This window comes from Nicotiana attenuata, unplaced genomic scaffold (assembly GCF_001879085.1).
Source record: "Nicotiana attenuata strain UT unplaced genomic scaffold, NIATTr2, whole genome shotgun sequence".
NCBI lineage: Eukaryota > Viridiplantae > Streptophyta > Magnoliopsida > Solanales > Solanaceae > Nicotiana > Nicotiana attenuata.
In genome coordinates, this window is record NW_017670766.1 from 88582 (window position 1) to 107370 (window position 18789).

Sequence of the window (18789 nt, forward strand, 5' to 3'; positions counted from 1 at the left end):
ATCAAACAGTACCAATCCTAAGGGGAGTTCCCCCCCACAAGGTTAGGTAAGCCACTTACCTCGAACCAAGCTCAAATCAATCCGTAATAATGCTCTTTCCACGAATATCCAGCTCAGTATGGCCCAAATATAGCCAAAACCAATTAAATAAATTAAATATAGCTACAAGAAACTAATCTAGCTAACGAAATCAAAGCTAAGGCAAGAAATTAGAAAAAAGGCCCAAATAGCCTCCCCATGCCCACGTCTCAAAATCGCGTAAAAGTCACAAAATACGAACACCCATTCACTCACGAGTCTAATCATACCAAATTTACACAAATCCGATACCAAAATCTCGACACCCCAAAATTCGGCCTAAGAACTTTTCTCAAATTTCCAAATTTTCACCCCAAATCCGAAATTAAATGATGAAATTAAGCATAGATTAGTGGGATATAACCATAGAGGAGTTAGGAATCATTGCCCAATGACTTCCCTGAAAAATCTCTCGAAATTCTTGCCTTCTACCGAGCTCCCAATTCAATTTTGTGATATGAACTCAAAACCCTCATTTTTGAACTTTAAATTGTGCCCGAGTACGCCCTTCTTCGCTAACGCGCTCAAAGCCTCGTGTTCGCGAAGCACAAAAATCCACTGCTCAAATTTCCTCTTTCACGAACGCGAGTGTCCTCTCGCGAACACGTAGCTTCACCTGCCAGACCCTTCGCGAACGCGTCCTTCTCCAGGCGAACGCGTAAAACAAATTCCTGGGGTCCCTACTGTTCCATTTCCTCTATGAACGCGATGCCATTCACGCGTTCGCGATACACTGAAAGCCAAATCTTCGCGAACGCGTCCCTTTCTCGCGAACGAGAAGAGCAATTTCTTCTCCCGTCCCAACTCTTCTTTGTGAGCACGGGCTTCTCTTCGCGAACGCGAAGAACAAACTTCTGCAACAAAAACCAACAAAATCTGTTATCTCTCCAAAGTCAAAAATGACCCGTTAACCACCCGAAACTCACCCGAGGTCCCCGGGACCTCAACCAAACATACCAACCAATCCTAAAACACCATACGAGCTTAGCCGAGCCCTCAAATCACATCGAACAATGCTAAAAAACCAAATCACCCTCCAATCCAAACTTAATGAACTAGAAACTTCCAAATTCGACAACCGATGTCGAAACCAATCAAACTACGTCCGATTGACCCCAAAAGTTGCACACAAGTGATAATCAACATTACGGAGCTACTCCAACTCCCGGAATCGGAATCCGACCCCGATATCAAAAATTTCACTACCGGTCCAAAACTCCAAAAATTCGACTTTCGCCATTTCATGCCTATATGAGCTACGGACCTTCAAAACACAATCCGGATACACCCCTAAGCCCGAAATACCCGACGAAGCTAACGGAATCGACGGAATTCCATTTCAGAGTCGTCTTCACACAGTTCCGACTATGGTCCAATTCTAAGACTTAAGCCTCCACTTAGGGACTAAGTGTCCCAAAACACTCCAAAAACCAAAATGAAACTTCCCGGCAAGTCACAATAGTAGAAATAGATACGGGGGAAGCAGTTTAGAGGGGATAAGGGCTCAAACTCTCAAAACGACCGGCCAGGTTGTTACACCTACCTATATTACCACGACCGCCACCCCTAGTATTTTGACTAGCAGTATCAGGTGTAGATAGTGGTGTTTTAATATTATCAGGTGACTCAATATCATCTACATTATCATCTATACCATAATCTTCTTGAAGTTGCTCATAACCCACATTTATATTTTTAGTTGAACTTTCAGAAATGTGTAGTGCTACTAGAAGAACCACCACCAGCTTTTGTTCTTTTAGAATTTTTATTCTTACTAGTACCACCCTACTAGTACAATTTTTTTACTGCTCTAAATATATCCATTATGTAAATTAAATTTAAAAAAAGTAAATTAATACTTCTAAATATAAAATAAAAATAAACACCAAAGAAGAGAAATAGATGGAACGAGTGTACCGGGAGTCCATATGTCGCACTAAATTTGATATCACACTTCAATTGTATTTGATGATACCACACTTCACTTGATAATTGTAATTTATAGTGGCTACAATAAATAATTGATAAACTTGAAGTAATAATTAATTGAGAACTTGACAGCAATAAGCAATTTAATAATCAGGAGGGAATTGAGAGAAAATTAGAGTAGAAGAAGAGAGCAAGTTTGTGAGAAAAAATGAAGAAGAGGAGGGGGGGGGGGCTATTTATAGTTTTTAAAAGGCTAAAAATATAATTTATCATTATTAGGGGTGGTGGGTGGGAGGGGGTTATTAGTAAGGGGTATGCCGAAATGACTAAAAAATGCAGAAAATGACTGTTGCCCAACAGTCATTTTTTATTTTGACCATTGGCAACGGCCAGAATTTTAAAAAAATTGCAATGGTAACCGGGCTGGACCGGGCTAGAACCCGATTAAAACCCATGAACGAGTTACTGGACTAGCCGTTCCGGTGCACCGGTACAAAAAAAGGCCCGACCCCGTTCGGAATAACTCCCTACTCTAGCCAAATCGTCCCACGCCTTATCGGACCGGGCTGAACAGGGTCGAACTGGGTTGTTAATGGCCCGGCACGATTAATACCTTTAATAAATATATGTGTAGTTAGTATAGAATTACACATATATAATTAGTACATATAAGTGTGTATGTATAGTGAATAGCTAGTGTAAATATATTTTATTGAGCTGCCACATATGTAACTTCCCCCAAAACGAAATGGAAAAACTACATAACTGCTTTAAAAAATTATAGCCTCAATATATATATATTTCTTGTATATTTGGGCTAGAGGATGTAATAAAGTTTGGTTGACCAGCCAAATATGTAACTTATCCCAAACAAAATGTATAAAGAGCGAATCATACGGGGAGAAATTCAAAAATAGCCAGATTTACCACTGGTCGTTGAAAAATAGCCAAGTTTCAAAAGTCATCGAAATTTAGCCACTTTAAATCTGAGCGAAAACACTGTTCAAAATCCGGAAAAATACGCCCGCAAATTTTACGGGAGTACCAGACATAAGTATGCTTGAACTCCCGTAAATTTTACGGGAGTTCCAGGATAACTATGCTGGAACTCCCGCAAATTTTACGGGAGTTCAAGCATAATTATGCTGGAACTCCTGTAAATTTTACGGGAGTTCCAGCAAGTATAATTGTCCAATATAATATACTGGAGTTTGGAGCACTGGTGCTCCAGTCTCCCGCAAATTTTACAGGAGTTAGCAAAGTATACCGGTCCAGCATAATATGCTGGAGTTCGTACACAAATGCACCATAACTCCCGTATATTATACTGGACCGGTCCCTGTTGCAGCAAAATAGTGGCTATTTTTCATTGACTTGATAAACGCTGGCTATTTTTCATTGACCAGTGTGAAAACTGGCTATACCATGATATTTTAACATCATACGGTCCAATCTTTTAGCCCATTATGAACATCCGGCCCAGTGACCCATTAATACCCATCGGCCCTCCTTTCACTCTCTCACAGTTTCCCTCCTCTATTTCCCGCCAAACACTGAAAAACATCAAATTCTTTAATTTCGCCTTTACAACCAGAAATGAAAAAAATCATTCCACTCTAAAAACCTGAATCTCAAAGAGTGCAAAAACGAGAAAATGGAAAAATCCGGCAATGGCGGCGGCGGTGGTTCAGCGCCTACAGGTTGCTACAAGTGCGGTCGCCCAGGTCACTGGTCAAGAGATTGCCCTTCCAATCCAAACAGTACCGATAAACCTAATCCCAATACCACGAAGGCGTATGCTTCAAAGTCCGGCGCCGATGCCGGATCCGGATCCGTTCCCGGTGCCGGAGCTTCTGCCTCTAAGCCGAAGAAAGTTCCTAGGTCAATGCCTAAGCTAACTCCGGATATCCTTCTCTCTGATAAAGGACTTGGTTACATTCTCCGCCATTTTCCCCGTGCTTTCAAATATCGCGGCGGCGGTCATGAGGTACAGAGGCTGATCCACGCTGTAACCTATGTGCACTACCTTTTGCTCAGACCTATTATATGTACTAAAAAATCCACTAAATATATATAGTGAATACAAATTTGTAGAAATACAATTTTGTTTTTCCAGGGTTTTATTTTAATTTTATTTTATTTGATCCAGATTAACATACACTTTTTAAGCACCTAACATGTCAGTACTATTAGTTTTATTTTATAAACATTTTGTGGCAGTAAGCAGACTTGCTGCTCCCTGTTTTGTGCAAGTGGAAAAGAAAAGTAACAATCATTCATCTTATGTCTTATTAAGATTGGTAAGTTAGAATGCTCAGTCCATCATTTTGGTTATGTGATACGCCATCCTTTTAGTTGCATTCTTGCTATAAAATGAACAATTTTGGAAGCATATGTACTTATACTAGTGGTACTCCACCATTGAGTAATTTGTTCATAGTGCAATCTTAATATGTTGCAGGTTGCTGACTTGGGATACCTACTTGGCTTATATGCTGAATGGCACTCAGGGTTACTTCCTTATTACTCATTCGATCAGTTCATTCATAAGGTGGAAAGACTTGGTGGCTCAAAGAGAGTTAAGGTAACTGCTTTCACTTCCCCAGCTTTGATATTCCAATTTTGTTAGATACACTTGTGATGAATGTGTATCATATTTCAATTAAATTTATTGTTTTCTTGGCTTTCACTAGAGCTGCGTGCCTGCATCATTAACTGGAATATATGGAAATGAAAGCTTTTTGAAAATGGAGACGCTTTAATCATGTCTAAACAGAATAGTCAGTCTTGGAAAAAAAATACCGACAGTGCTTTTTAACCTAAGTCAACGAGTTACTAGAAGTCTAGAACTATTTTGTTGTACTCTTATGATGTTTTAAGAAGTAGATGTATCTACATCTAGTAAAATTGACAGTATCTGTGACCTAGAAGTTATCCATATTTTGAAATTCTCTTGATTGTGTTAGTTTGATATTTGCGAATAGATATCTCATAACTTAATCATATGCATCCTGTCATATAAGAACTAAGAGGTAATTATTCTTGTAGATGGACAACACTTCTTTAGATTAAATACCAATTTTTTACGTGGATGAAAAATCATCTCGTCATTTGCTTCTAGGTGTTCTCTTAATATTAAGAGGCTGAGCACATTAAATTTCAAGCCCACCACTTTTTCTCTTTTCTTCATTTACTTACTCATGATCAAACAAGGTAATGACCTCTCCCCTTCAGTAAACTCCTCTTCCTTCTTTTCATTTTTCGTACTTTTGAATGAAAAGTAGTACAGGGGTGAGAGTAGAAGATATTTCATCTTTCAACAAGGCATTCTTTCTCTTAGTGAATGTTCTCTATGGAAATCCTTCACCTAGATGTTGTGTTTAGGATATTATGTCCAAATGTCCTCTAGGATTTCTTTGCATATTTTATTGCCATAATTGCATCATTTGTTGCTAAATAGCATTCTGTTGTGAAAACCTGTTATATGAGTGTAATATTCACTTAACACAGATTACATAGCTGACTTTTAACCAGATTAATCACACTTTAGGCAACAGGCTGTGTACCCCAATACATAACAAGTATTAAAGATTCTATGTTAATATGTTATAATTATCAAGCTTACAAAGTTTTCTTTTATCTTTGAACAGCTATGCATGAAAGGACTACGAGACAGGGTTGCCGATGGAGTGGATCCTGCAAAACTGTATGAGCCACAAGTACAAGAACAAGAAACAAATCAACAGGGTATATCTCTATAAGTTTCTATACTCTTTAAGTATTCTTGTTTTCTAATATTGAATTACTTCCAGCTGTGAAAAGCAGCAATATATGGTCACTAACGAATTACTGGTAAAATGAACTTCCATTAAATTCTTTAATATCACCTGCTTTACTTTTCTCCTAATGCATATACTAAAGTTTGAAAGTACTATGATTTCAGTATCTCAGATACTTAACTTCAATAATTACTGGTAAACTATTGAGATATTGGTTTGAGGAGTATTTCAAGTGAAATAGTGGTTTCTACTCACAATGTTTCAACTTTTATAAACTATTTCCCAAGTGAAGTTATGTCCAAACACAACCTCAACTTCAAATTACTCTTTTTCAACTTCAACTTCAAATTACTCTTTTCAACTTCAACTTACAAATACTCTTTTTTCAACTTCATCTAAGTATTGTCCAAATGCCTACCTACTTAAATCAGGAAAAGGAAATGCAGCTGTTCGGTAATTATAGGAGATATTAAATTATTTTTTGTCAAGTGTAAATTCTAATTCTTTCATTTGCAGAGTGCTTCAACTTCTTACTCAGTTACAGATAGTTCTATGTATTGATTCTCAACAATACCTCTTCTCTATGTTTACCTGAGGAAACTAACCTAATTCAAATCTTACGGGCTTGAGATTGGAACATTTAGGCTAAGAGTTAAACTTGATAATTTGGAGCCGTCTTGTTATATTTCACTAACAAATTGTTATTTAGGGTATACGGTTTCAAGGTTAGCTTGACATTCTAGTGTTTTAAAATTGAATGTCTAAATGTGTGCGACATATTAGCCCCTCCCGTGTTAAACATTGAAGAACTACTATGATGAACAAGTAACATTATTGATTATGCAGAGTTCAAAGAAGATATGCATTTTTGCTTTGAAAAACTAAATATTATTTTTCTACAGAACGTGATATGCCGAGGTATGCTAGTAGTTATTTGCAATCATGTTGATCACTTTCAAGTAAACATTTTGTTGATTCTGTAAATAGCAAAGAAGGAGAATTCATGTTTTGTGTCTCCCATGAATAAGTTTGCTCTTCTACTCGTGAATGCTTGGATTTAAAATCAGAAATTGCATTTATGCTGTATATTGAGTGCAGAACTCAAGGACTCAGAACCAACTGATTATCCAGAAGATACCACACAAAATCCAAATCCTAAAGATTTTCAGGAAATCATGCTTAACGATGTGTGGGAGAAGGCAATTGGGGTAAGCATAATGGAACTTCCAACTAATTATTCTGTCGATGTTTGTTTTATTTCCAAAAATAACTATCAAGTGTTTGCTTTAATCTGGCATATTTAAGCCCAAATTTTACATCTAACCAGTGATCATTATTCCCTACTTAGAAGCATACAATAACATTCTGTTTTCTTTCATTTTGTGTACCAAAATGCCGTTGGTCACAAGTATTTACTTGTGTTTAGATTACCAATTTACCATCTGTCACCACAGGAAAAAAATGATACTTCAAAATTTTGAGAGAATGAAAAAGTCGTCAATTTGCATTTGATGTGCTTGGGCTACATCTATTTCAAGTGAGACAAGATGAACTACACATTGGAGAGTATATACACTTGTGCTTTGAAAGTAATGCTCAAGTATTGTGATTCTGATAAGTTTTACCAGGTTCATATAAATGCCCTTGAAACTATAGGGGATGAAACTGTCATCTTAACACCCAAAATAGGGTCCAACAGCCCTTTCTACTGAATCACATATAGAGTAAGAAATTAAGCCTATTCCTAGTCTATTTGTTTTCCTTGTTTCTGTGTTATGATATTTTATGCAGTTTGCTACAGCACACTTCCACAATAGTACAACTAGAATGTGAGTAGGGTATGTTGAGACCAGGATCAGGCCAGTCCTTGAACAATTTGTCAATCCCTTGTTCAGCTCTCCATGTGCCACCTCAGAGAAATTGATATATAGATCGTTAAAAGGTAGGGCAAGAGAAGACTAGCAGATTCAATCAATTCATTCTATTATATCTTATGTGTACCCAATCTCTTAACGGTCGAACTGTCTGAATACCACAAAGCAGATCCACAGAAACTAGGAAATCATTTGTGCTTCAAGTCCAAAGGGAGTGCTCTTAGAACTTGAAGTTCATACTTTATTCTTAGAAGCTTGAGGAGATTTGCAAGAGAAAGATTAGTGTGTGCTATATTCGGCTTTAGAATAGTTTTTTGAAAGTAACTCTTGGAGAATTTTTCTGAAGTTTTTTGAAGAACTTTCAGTAAAACTCTTATATGAAGAGAACTTGCCTGATCAGCGATTATTTGTTAACCAAAAATCTCATAGTTACCTATCTGGCCAGTGACTTATCCTCGCATATGTTTTGGTCTCGTGTGCCACACTGGTAATATGTTTGGCATGGACTTCTGTTACAATGATTATTAGCATCCTTTACTTACCTACTGCTGCAGATTTTTTGACCATATTGTGTTGCATATTTGGTAGGATCCATCTCAACTATCCCCTCAAAAGATTGTTGCTGCTGATACATCTTCTGCAGAGAAAGATACAGTAAATCAGGCTCCGGATAATGTAGCACGGAGTTCTATCCAGATCTCCGAAGAACAAAGAGCTCGGATGGAGGCTAATAAGTTGAAGGCATTGCAGAGAGCTGCTGCTCGAACCTCTCATATCAAGTCTACGTGATGGTTTTTACTTGGAGCTCCATAGAGGTTTCTAACTTGTTATATCCTTTCTTATTGTAAATGCCATCTTGAACGTCCAGAGACTTGTCGAAATGATAAATTTTTTCACTCTTTTTCACCCAAATTGGATGCCGTTTTCATTAATTGACAATTTATACTAGCGGTTTACAAACCGAACCAGAAAACTGTACCAAACCGATTATAAAACCCGACTATGTTTGGTTTGATTTGGTTAGGTATTGAGTAAAAAAACCCGAACCAAACCAAACCGATATATAAATATATAATTTTTATATATACTTTTAAGACTTTCATAGAATTTTCTTTAAAAAATATCTAGAAATATTTAAGATTCTCTTATGGGATGTAATATTTAGTAAAATATGAGCTTTATCTTTATTTATTTTTTTGATAAGAGAAGTGCTCTATCTTTATTAACTTTAAATAATATTGAATCATCACTTTCTTATCAAGTGTTAATGAAATGCGTCAATCTCTTTGTTCTTCCATATTCATATGTCGAATTTGAAGTGGTATTTCAATAATTTAAAATTAAATAGAACATATTATTATATGGATATCATATTGATTTTATGTTTAATTAGTAAATTCAGTTAACCTTGAAAGTATACATAAACGAAAAATTAAAAATTATATATTGTAATACGACTAAAAATATAACTATCATATGTTATTAAGAAAATTTTCCCATAAAAATATGTTAATAGATCACAAGTTTGAAATTTTTTCCAATTTTTACTAAACATATATTTATTTATAAAAAATTTAACAAAGTAAGATTGAAATAATATTTATGTAACAAAAATCCGAAAAACCTGGGAAAATCGAACCAATCCAAACCGATATAATTGGTTTGGTTTGGTTGTGATAAAAACCGAACCAACCCGATCTATGTACAGTCCTGACTTAAACAAACATAGAAGATGATTAAGAGCTTGTTTAAATAGTCCTTTAGCACTAAAAGTTATATTGGTGAAAGAACTACATTCTAGCCGTATATTGTACATTCTTAACGTAAAAAAAAAGAAAAACTACTTAATCCATTGAGTCTTACTAATAGAAATGCTTCACAAATGCAAAAAGGGAGTATTAATTGTTGGTACTATAGTAATTCAATAACAAGCCAGTGGATTTTGTATTTGATAAGAAACCTCGTGCGAATCATAATACTAAGTAATTGAAAAAACTAAAACACAATTTTGCAACAAGGGTTAATTACATGGATTTTCATTTTATTACGCCAAAGTTGTTAAATTATTTTTTGTAATGAAAACATTTATCAACTTGATTTACTTAAGTATTATTTAAGTTATTGAACTATTTTTTGTAGCAAAAAAGTCACCTAACTTTATTTAAGTATATCATAAAAGTCACTAAAGTAACTTTCTGTCATATGTAGGCAAAGTTGGATGATTTCTTTGTTACAAAAAATAGTTTCATAATTTTAGTGCAATAAAGAAAAAATAGAGTGACCATTGATAATACACAATTAACATAAGAATTTGTCGTATTATTCAATACTTGGTGATAGTATTATCAACAGAACTTATTTAAGTGTAGATACCAGTAAATCTTTTACGCAAATATCTGATACTACTTTCTTGAATTCTGTTAGTATATATTTTTAACTTTTGAAGTAAAGAGGTTTTAAATGATAAAATAATCTCGTGATTTATATCTTATTTTTAATTTAGATAAATTAGAATAATGATATAATTACTTTTTTGGTCCATAAAACAAATCTGATGCTGGGTTTATTAGTTTTTATCGAAGGGAATGGAACGTTATCCATGTATGATTTGCAGGATTAAAAGATTTTAAAAGAATACTAAGTGAGTTTAGTCGCATATAGTTTTATATTTAGCAATAAAATTATAAAAATAAAAATAAAAGATAAAAATGGGAAGCCAGGTAGAATCTTTAATGAAAAATATCGATCAAATAACTCATAGTAATTTTGAGATAAAAGATGTATTATGTGTCAACGTCAACAACGGGCATCGATGAATATTGATAAATTGTCCAAGTAGAATGTGGACATTTTGCTCAAAGAGGGTTGATGTTTACCACCTAATGTTATGAAATTCATTTTTACACAAATAGTTGGACGAATTTGTTATTTAATTTTTATAACTTGTATATATAAATTATATATTAATTATATGTATTGTGAGAAAGCACGGGAGAAAATATTATTAATTGATATTCTATGTTATAATGAGCCCTATTTATATGTATACATAACACATAACCTACTCTAATTACATAAGGGACTAAGACTAATTACATATATTCACATAACTATTCTAACAAAGTGACAGTCAATTTCAATGTTTTTAGTTCTCTCATGGAACACTGGATTTGACGCAATATGAAGAGCAGCTTGATTATCACACACAAATCCCATCTGACTAATCTCACCAAATTTCAACTCCTTGAGCAACTGTTTGATCCAAATTAGCTCACATGTCGCCATAGCCATTGCTCGATATTCTGCTTCTGCACTAGACCGAGCAACCACATTCTGTTTCTTGCTCTTCCAAGACACCAAATTTCCTCCTACTAAGACACAATATCCAGACGTAGAACGTCTATCAGAAGGTGATCATGCCCAATCAGCGTCTGAGTATCCAACGATCTGCTCATGGCCTCGACCATCAAACAATAAACCTTTGCCTGGAACTGATTTTATATACCGAAGAATGCAGACAACTGCAACCCAATGACTATCACAGGGAGAATCCATAAACTGACTCACAATACTCACAAGAAAGGAAATGTCAGGTCTAGTCACTGTGAGGTGATTTAATTTACCAACCAACCCCCTATATCTTGCAGGATTACTAAGAGGCTCCCCCTGTCCTGGCAGAAGTTTAGAATTAGGATCCATCGGAGTGTCAATAGGTCTACAATCTGTCATTCCTGTCTCCTCAAGAATATCTAAGGCATACTTCCGTTGTGCGATCACAATACCTGAGCTAGACTGAGCGACCTCAATACTCAGAAAATACTTTAATCTGCCCAGATCCTTAGTCTGAAAGTGCTGAAAGAGATGTTGCTTCAACTTACTAATACCATCCTGAACATTGCCGGTAATAACAATATTGTCAACATAAACGACCAGATAAATACAGAGATTTGAAGCAGAATGTCGATAAAACACAGAGTGATCGGCTTCAATACGAGACATCCCAAACTCCAAAATAGCTGTGCTAAACTTACCCAACCATGCTCGAGGAGACTGCTTTAGACCATAAAGGGATTGGCGCAGCCGACATACAAGGCCACTAGACTCCCCCTGAGCAATAAAATCAGGTGGTTGCTCCATATAAACTTCATCCGCAAGGTCACCGTAAAGAAAAACATTCTTAATGTCCAATTGATAGACAGGCCAATGGCGAACAACATCCATGAATAAAAAAGGTGGACTGATGCTATTTTAGCCACGGGAGATAAAGTATCACTGTAATAGAGTCCAAATATCTGAGTATACCTTTTGGAAACAAGACGAGCCTTAAGTCGATAAACCTGGCCATCTGGACCAACTTTGACTGCATACACCCAATGACAAACCAATAGTCGATTTACCCGAAGGAAGAGGAATGAGCTCCCAAGTACCACTCGTATGTAAAATAGACATCTTGTCAATCATAGCATGTCGCCACCCTGGATGAGATAGTGCTTCACCTGTAGACTTAGGGATGGAAACAGAGAACAAAGATGATACAAATGCACAATGGGATGATGACAGATGATGGTAACTTAAACCGACATAATGGATATTAGGATTAAGTGTGGACCATATCCTTTTCGTAGTGCAATCGGTTGACTAAGAGAAGACAAGTTCGCAGTATTAGCAGGGTCAGGTGCAGAACGTGAATCAGCTGGGCCTGATGCTTGGCGATGATACGTCAGGAGTGGTGGAGTTGTAGAAGGTTGAACTGGACTAGGTGGTGGCACTGGAGCTATAGTTGGTGGAACTGGAGCTATAGGTGGTGGAGCTGCAACTGGAGCTATGGAGGAAGATGAATGGGAGATAGTGACTGAATCTCCAAAAGACGGAACTGGTAGCACTAGGAAATATCTAAGTGATTACCTGGACCTGTAAAGTATGATTGGGTTTCAAAGACGGTAACATCAGCAGACATAAGATACTGCTGGATTTCAGGAGAATAACATCGATATCCCTTTTGTGTTCTCGAGTAACCTAGAAATACACACTTAACAGCACGATAAGCTAACTTATCTTTTCCAGGAGTAAGGTTATGAACAAAACATGTACTCCCAAAGACACAGGGTGTAAGAGAGAACAAAGGTAAGTGGGGAAACAGGACAGAGAATGGAACTTGATTTGGATAGCTGAAGATGGCATAGATTAATAAGATAGCAAGATTTAAGAACTACATCCCCCAAAAACGCAGCGGAACATAAGATTGTATGAGTAGGGTACGAGCAGTTACAATAAGATGTCTATTCTTTTTTTCAACTACCCCATTTTGTTGGGATGTGTACGGACAAGATGTCTGATAAATAATCCCTTGGGAGTTCATAAACTGCTGAAATGAGGAAGACAAATACTCTACGGCATTATCACTATGAAATGTGCGAATAGAAACCCCAAATTGATTTTGAATTTCAGTGTGGAAGGTGTTGAAAATAGAAAACAACTCAGATCGATTTTTCATCAAAAATATCCAAGTGCACCTGGAATAATCATCAATGAAACTAACAAAGTAGCAAAATCCCAAGGTAGAACTGACCTGACTAGGACCCCAAACATCTAAATGGACTAAAGTAAAAGGTGACTCTGCTCGATTTCAAGACGTCGCAGGAAATAGGAACGGGTATGCTTACCGAGCTGACATGACTCACACTCTAGAGTGGACAAGTGAGATAAGTTAGGTACCATTTTCTGAAGTTTTGACAAACTGGGATGTCCCAACCGTTTATGTAATAAATCTGGTGAATCAGTAAAGGGACAAGTTGTTGAAGGAAGACAAGATATGAGTCTATGTGATTTTGCAAGGATAAGATAATAAAGTCTATCTGATTCACGTCCTGTACTAATGATCCGCTATATAAAAACAAGATCATCAAGAAATAAAACAGCAGATTTAAGTTATTTGGCTAAGCGACTAACGACTATGAGATTAAAAGGACTACCGGAAACATGAAGAACTGAATCTAAAGGGAAGGAAGTAGATTGCTTGACCTATTGCACTTGCCATGGCTTGAGACCCATTGGCCATTGTGACTGTTGGAAAAGATTGAGAATATGAAATACTAGTGAAAAGAGATTTGTTACCAGAAATATGATCCGATGCACCTGAATCAATGACCCAAGACTCAGAGGTTGAAGATTGGGATACACAAGTCACGCTACTATTTGTTTGAACAACGGAGGCTATCCCTGAAGATGTCTATTTACATGCTTCATACTGAAGAAACTCAATATAATCCGGTAAAGAAACCATCTGGATTGGACTCAATGCATTAGATCCAACGAATTTTGAGTCAACGACTTCTAATACGAATAACATTATAATGTTCACACCTGAATAATCGAAAACCCCTCTGAAAATTACTATTAATGCCAGAAAATCAGAAATTTTCTGGAAATCATTGTTCATGCCGGAAAAATCAATGTTCACCCCGGGAAAATATAAAACTGGTCGAAATTTGGTTTAAATTGGAAGGGTAGGCTCGGAATTGCAAGGCAATGACACGGTCCAAAAAGACTTTTTCAAATTCTAGCCGGAACAGCCCTCACGCGTCGACGCATGGATAGACGCGCCGCCGTCGGCAGATCTCCGGCAAGCGCGCGAGGGCGCTTGAGTGAGATTTTTCAGGTGAATCTTTCTGGGGTTTGGTTGCCTATCTCTTGGGAACCTTTTGGTGGTGTTGGATTTCGCACAACATTGATAATTAGTGACTTTGACGCAAATAGTCACTTAGGTCATCGAAAAATTGCACAGTGACGGGTTCTTTCTTCCCTGATGTCACTAGAATGACGCACAACAATCTTTTCTCACCGATGCTGTAACGACCCGACCCGTCGTTTTGAGCTTTTGCACTTTGATCGACAGTTCGGGCATGACTTGCCACTTGTGATGTATTATGACTGATGTAGATCGTTGGTTTTTGGTTTTCAGGAAAATCGGAATGAATTTGAAAGAAGAGTCTCAGTTGAAAGCTTTGCATTTGAGAGGTTTGACCAAGAGTTGACTTGTTTGTATATGAGCTTTGATCGGAATTTTATGATTTGGTTAGCTTCGTTGGGTGATTTATGACTTAGGAGCGTGATCGGAATTGGTTTTGGAGGTCCGGTGTAGAATTAGGCTTGAATTGGCGAAGTTAGTATTTTGGCGAATTCCGTTGATAGGTGAGATTTTGATCTGAGGGTCGGAATGGAATTCCGAGAGATGCTATAGCTTCATTATGTGATTTGGGATGTGTGCGTAAAATTTCAGGTCATTTGGAGGCGGTTTGGTTGAGTTTTTGATCAAAAGTGTGTTTCGGAAGTTTTTTAGAAAACTTAGGCTTGAATCCGATGTGAATTGATGGTTTTGGTGTTGTTTGAGGTGTTTTGATGATTGGAACAAGTTTGAATGAGGTTTTAGGATGTGTTGGTACTTTTGATTGAGGTCCCGGGGTCCTCGGGGTGATTTCGGATGGCTAACGGGAAGCTTTGAGTCTTGGAATAATTACAGAAATTGCAGCAGCAGTGCAGAGGATTTTTGGTCATCGCGATCGCGTAGGTGCAATCGCGATCGCGATCGCGTAGAAGGACTTTGGCAGGCCAGGTTATTATTCTTCGCGTTCACATTAGTGGGTTCGCGATTGCGGAGGGTGAGTTCTTTGTGCTTCGCGTTCGCAGGTGTTTGGACGCGTTCGTAGGAGGCTTTGGAGTCCAGGCGAGTTTGTTCTTCGCGTTCGCATGGAGTGGGACGCGTTCGCGTAGTTGTGGAAGTTGAAGCATCGCGTTCGCGGTTGTTTGGTCGCGTTCGCATAGGTCATTTTCGAAGCCTGGGATTTTAATGCTTCGCGATCGCGATAAAGGAATTGCTGGAACTAGGCAGAAAGTTATAAACATTTCATCCGCGAGTTTTAGTCATTTTTCCACCATAGTTGAGTATTTTGAGAGCTTCTTGAGAGAAATTGAAGAGGGATTCAAGGAGAAGTATTGGAGGTAAGTTCTATGAGCCAAAAACGTGATTATATTGTGAAATTAACCTAGAAATTCATGGAAATTTAACTAAAAATAAAAGAACTAGGGCTTGAGAAATTGGACTTTTGAATTGGGATTTGAGGGGCCATTTGAGGTCGGATTTAAGAACTTTTGATATGTATGAACTCGTGAGAAGATAAGGAATCTAATGATGTAAAAATTTCTGAGTTACGAGAAGTGGGCCCGGGGCTCGAGTTTTGCTAATTTCGGGATTTGTGCCTGTTATTGATTGTTTTCACTTGGGCTTTGTTCCCTTAGCATATTGTGATGTATTCGTTATGATTTTGGATAAATTCGACGCGCGTGGAGGCTGATTTGAGGGGAAAAGGCGTCGCGAGCTAGAGATTCCGCCGGGTCGAGGTGAGTAATGATTGTAAATGATATCCTGAGGGTTTGAAACCCCGGATTTGCACATCGTAGTGCTATATGGAGGTGACTTACACGCCGGAAAGCGAGCGTGGGGTAGAGCATCGTTGGGGATTGTGACTTGGTCCGTCCCGATTGATGAATTTACCGTGTAATTGACTAAAATTTACTTGTTATCATCATGATTTGGGCTGATTGCCATATTTAGGCTCCGTGCCAATTACTTGGATCCTTCGGGGAGTTTTTATTACTGTTTACTCACTGTCTTACTTATACTTGAACTCAGTCCTGTTGATATTTTCTGTTTTGCAAATTCAGCCACCTATATTCAGATTTGAAACTTAAATGATATTTGTAAATGATGTTTTGGGCTGAGAACTACTGTTTTACTAATGCCCGAGGGGCTTGTGATGATTTTTGGACTGAGTGAGGCCGAGGGCCATATGTGAGGATATGCTGAGTGATATGAGGCCGAGGGTCTGAGATACACTTATATGCCACGAGGTGGCTTGAGTGATGTTAGGCCGAGTGCCGAGTGAAATGAGGCCGAGTGCGAAGAGATGATGCCACGAGGTGGCTTGATGTCGCGCTTAGGCCGTAAGGGGCCCCTCCCGGTGTCTGCACACCCCCAGTGAGCGCCGTCAATGATATATGGATCGGGCTGCACGCCGCAGCGATATATGGATCGGGTTGCACGCCGCAGCGATATATGGATCGGGCTGCACGCCGCAGCGATATATGGATCGGGCTGCACGCTGCAGCGGTTACTATATGATACTATTGTGAGAGTGATCTAAGAGAGAGAGAGAGCCCGAGGGGCTGAGAGTGGTCTGAGAGTGAGCCCGAGGGGCTGGTACTGTTCTGAGATATTGCCCGAGGGGCGAACCTTTATGTGTTCATCTTTCATATTTACTTGTCATTTTACCTATTATACTGTGATAATTGTGCCCGAGGGGCGGATTTTCTGTGCTTATCGGCACTACTGTTTTGAAATCATTGCATAACTATTGAAAAAGTCATTTGCAAAGAGGTTTAAACTGAGCTAAGGTATTTTCTAAAGATCTCACAGCTTCATTGTTTACCTCCTGCACCTTGTGTGCAGATGCAGGTATTTATACACCCGGTAGCGGGTTTTTGGTTGATTGGAGGCAGGGTTATCGGAGTTTAGCGAGGTAGCTGTCAGCGTTCGCAGCACCGCTTTTCTCCCTTTTCGTTTATCAGTCCTGTTTTGTATATGTCAGACCTTGTAGTTGTATTTCTACTCTAATAGATGCTCATGACTAGTGACACCCCGATGTCGGGCTATGTTTGGGTTGTACTTCCTCATTGTTATGATAATATCTGTTGTTTAGCATTATTAAATCATGTTTTAGCATGTCTTATTGTTGTTTAGTTGTTTAACTTCGAATTGGATATGTGTCGCCTGGCCTTGTCTTCACGAGAGGCGCCATCACGACCGGGTCTGGGTTTAGAGTCGTGACAAGTTGGTATGAGAGCCTAGGTTACATAGGTCTCTCGAGTCATGAGCAGGTTTAGTAGAGTCTCGCGGATCGGTACGGAGACGTCTGTATTTATCCTCGAGAGGCTGCAGAACCTTTAGGAAAAACTTCACATTCTTGAATTCTTATCGTGCGTTCTTGATTGAGCTTGAAAAGTAACTCTTGAATTTCCTTCCACGCGTTCGCATGCGCGCATGAGCGCTCAGTATCAGAAGTGCCTTGATGGCTTGAGATTCCCCGATCGAGGGGCGAGATATGATCTCTGTGAGTTTATGTTGGGCCAGTCTGGAGGACTTGAGGTCGGATCTTTGCCTATGACTGGAGCACCGAGGTGCTGATTGTGTGAACAAGTATTTTGAACTTATACGTTTGGTAGTGTCCTTGTTAGTGGAAGTGACGGCCGCATTGCTATGTGACGAGTATGTTGTGACTGCAAGATGTATTCTATGAATTGGAAGCGACGAGTTATGGGTGTGTGAAGAATCTTTTCATGTTTTCCAGTTGATGGTGAAGTAAATTTCATGTTGCGGTATGAGTTCAGGCTCAGGAAGACTAAGTGACTGTGTAATGTGTATGGCTGTGGGAGGTATACAGAAATGTTATATTGAGGCGAAGCAAGTGGGTTATCTCCTGCGGAGTGTTCTGAAATGGTGTGATCCTTATGTGTATGTTAGAAGATCTCATGTGTAATTGAAAAGTACATGTTGAAATTTGAAATTTCGGGTCGCTTAAAAGAGTGGGCTTAACTGTTGCGGGAATGAGTGCGAGATTTGCCGAAGATTTAGAGTACAAGAGGAATCGTGTTTTCACAAGCTTACAAAGGATTTGAGTCTAATCTCACTATGGTATTGTGGCATCAATGGAGTATAAGTGTTACGAGTTACTGAGTGTATTTTGATCTATGGCTCCGAGCCAAGTGGGGGAGTCTGCTGTGAGTAGTTGATTGCACGGTTAGGTGCTATGTTGGTTCCAGTTTGAGGCGTGCGGGCGAATCAGTTATGGCTCGCGGAAATAGAGACCGAGGATGGTTTGAGTAAAGGAAAAATGTTTACAAAGGTTATATTATGCTTCATAGGATAAGAGGATCACGGGATGTCTTAAGTGGTTGTTGGTAAAGAACGCTCGGTGCATAGAGCAGGAAGTTGCTTGGTTGTATTGGGGTGAGGATTTCATTCTGCAGTGTCGGAGTGCCAGTGAGGCATGGGTGGTTCTGTTTGTTGGGTCAGG

At 38.4% G+C, this 18789-nt stretch overlaps 1 protein-coding gene across 1 annotated transcript; it reads left to right on the forward strand.

The window, feature by feature from the left end:
* Nucleotides 1–3544: 3544 nt before the first annotated feature.
* Nucleotides 3545–8675, forward strand: LOC109243123 (chromosome segregation in meiosis protein 3). Its single transcript, XM_019410023.1, has 5 exons — nucleotides 3545–3994; nucleotides 4469–4591; nucleotides 5658–5754; nucleotides 6885–6994; nucleotides 8249–8675. Exons 1-5 carry the CDS (start codon nucleotides 3662–3664, stop codon nucleotides 8447–8449), a joined length of 864 nt encoding a protein of 287 aa, XP_019265568.1. The 5' UTR covers nucleotides 3545–3661; the 3' UTR covers nucleotides 8450–8675.
* Nucleotides 8676–18789: the final 10114 nt, after the last annotated feature.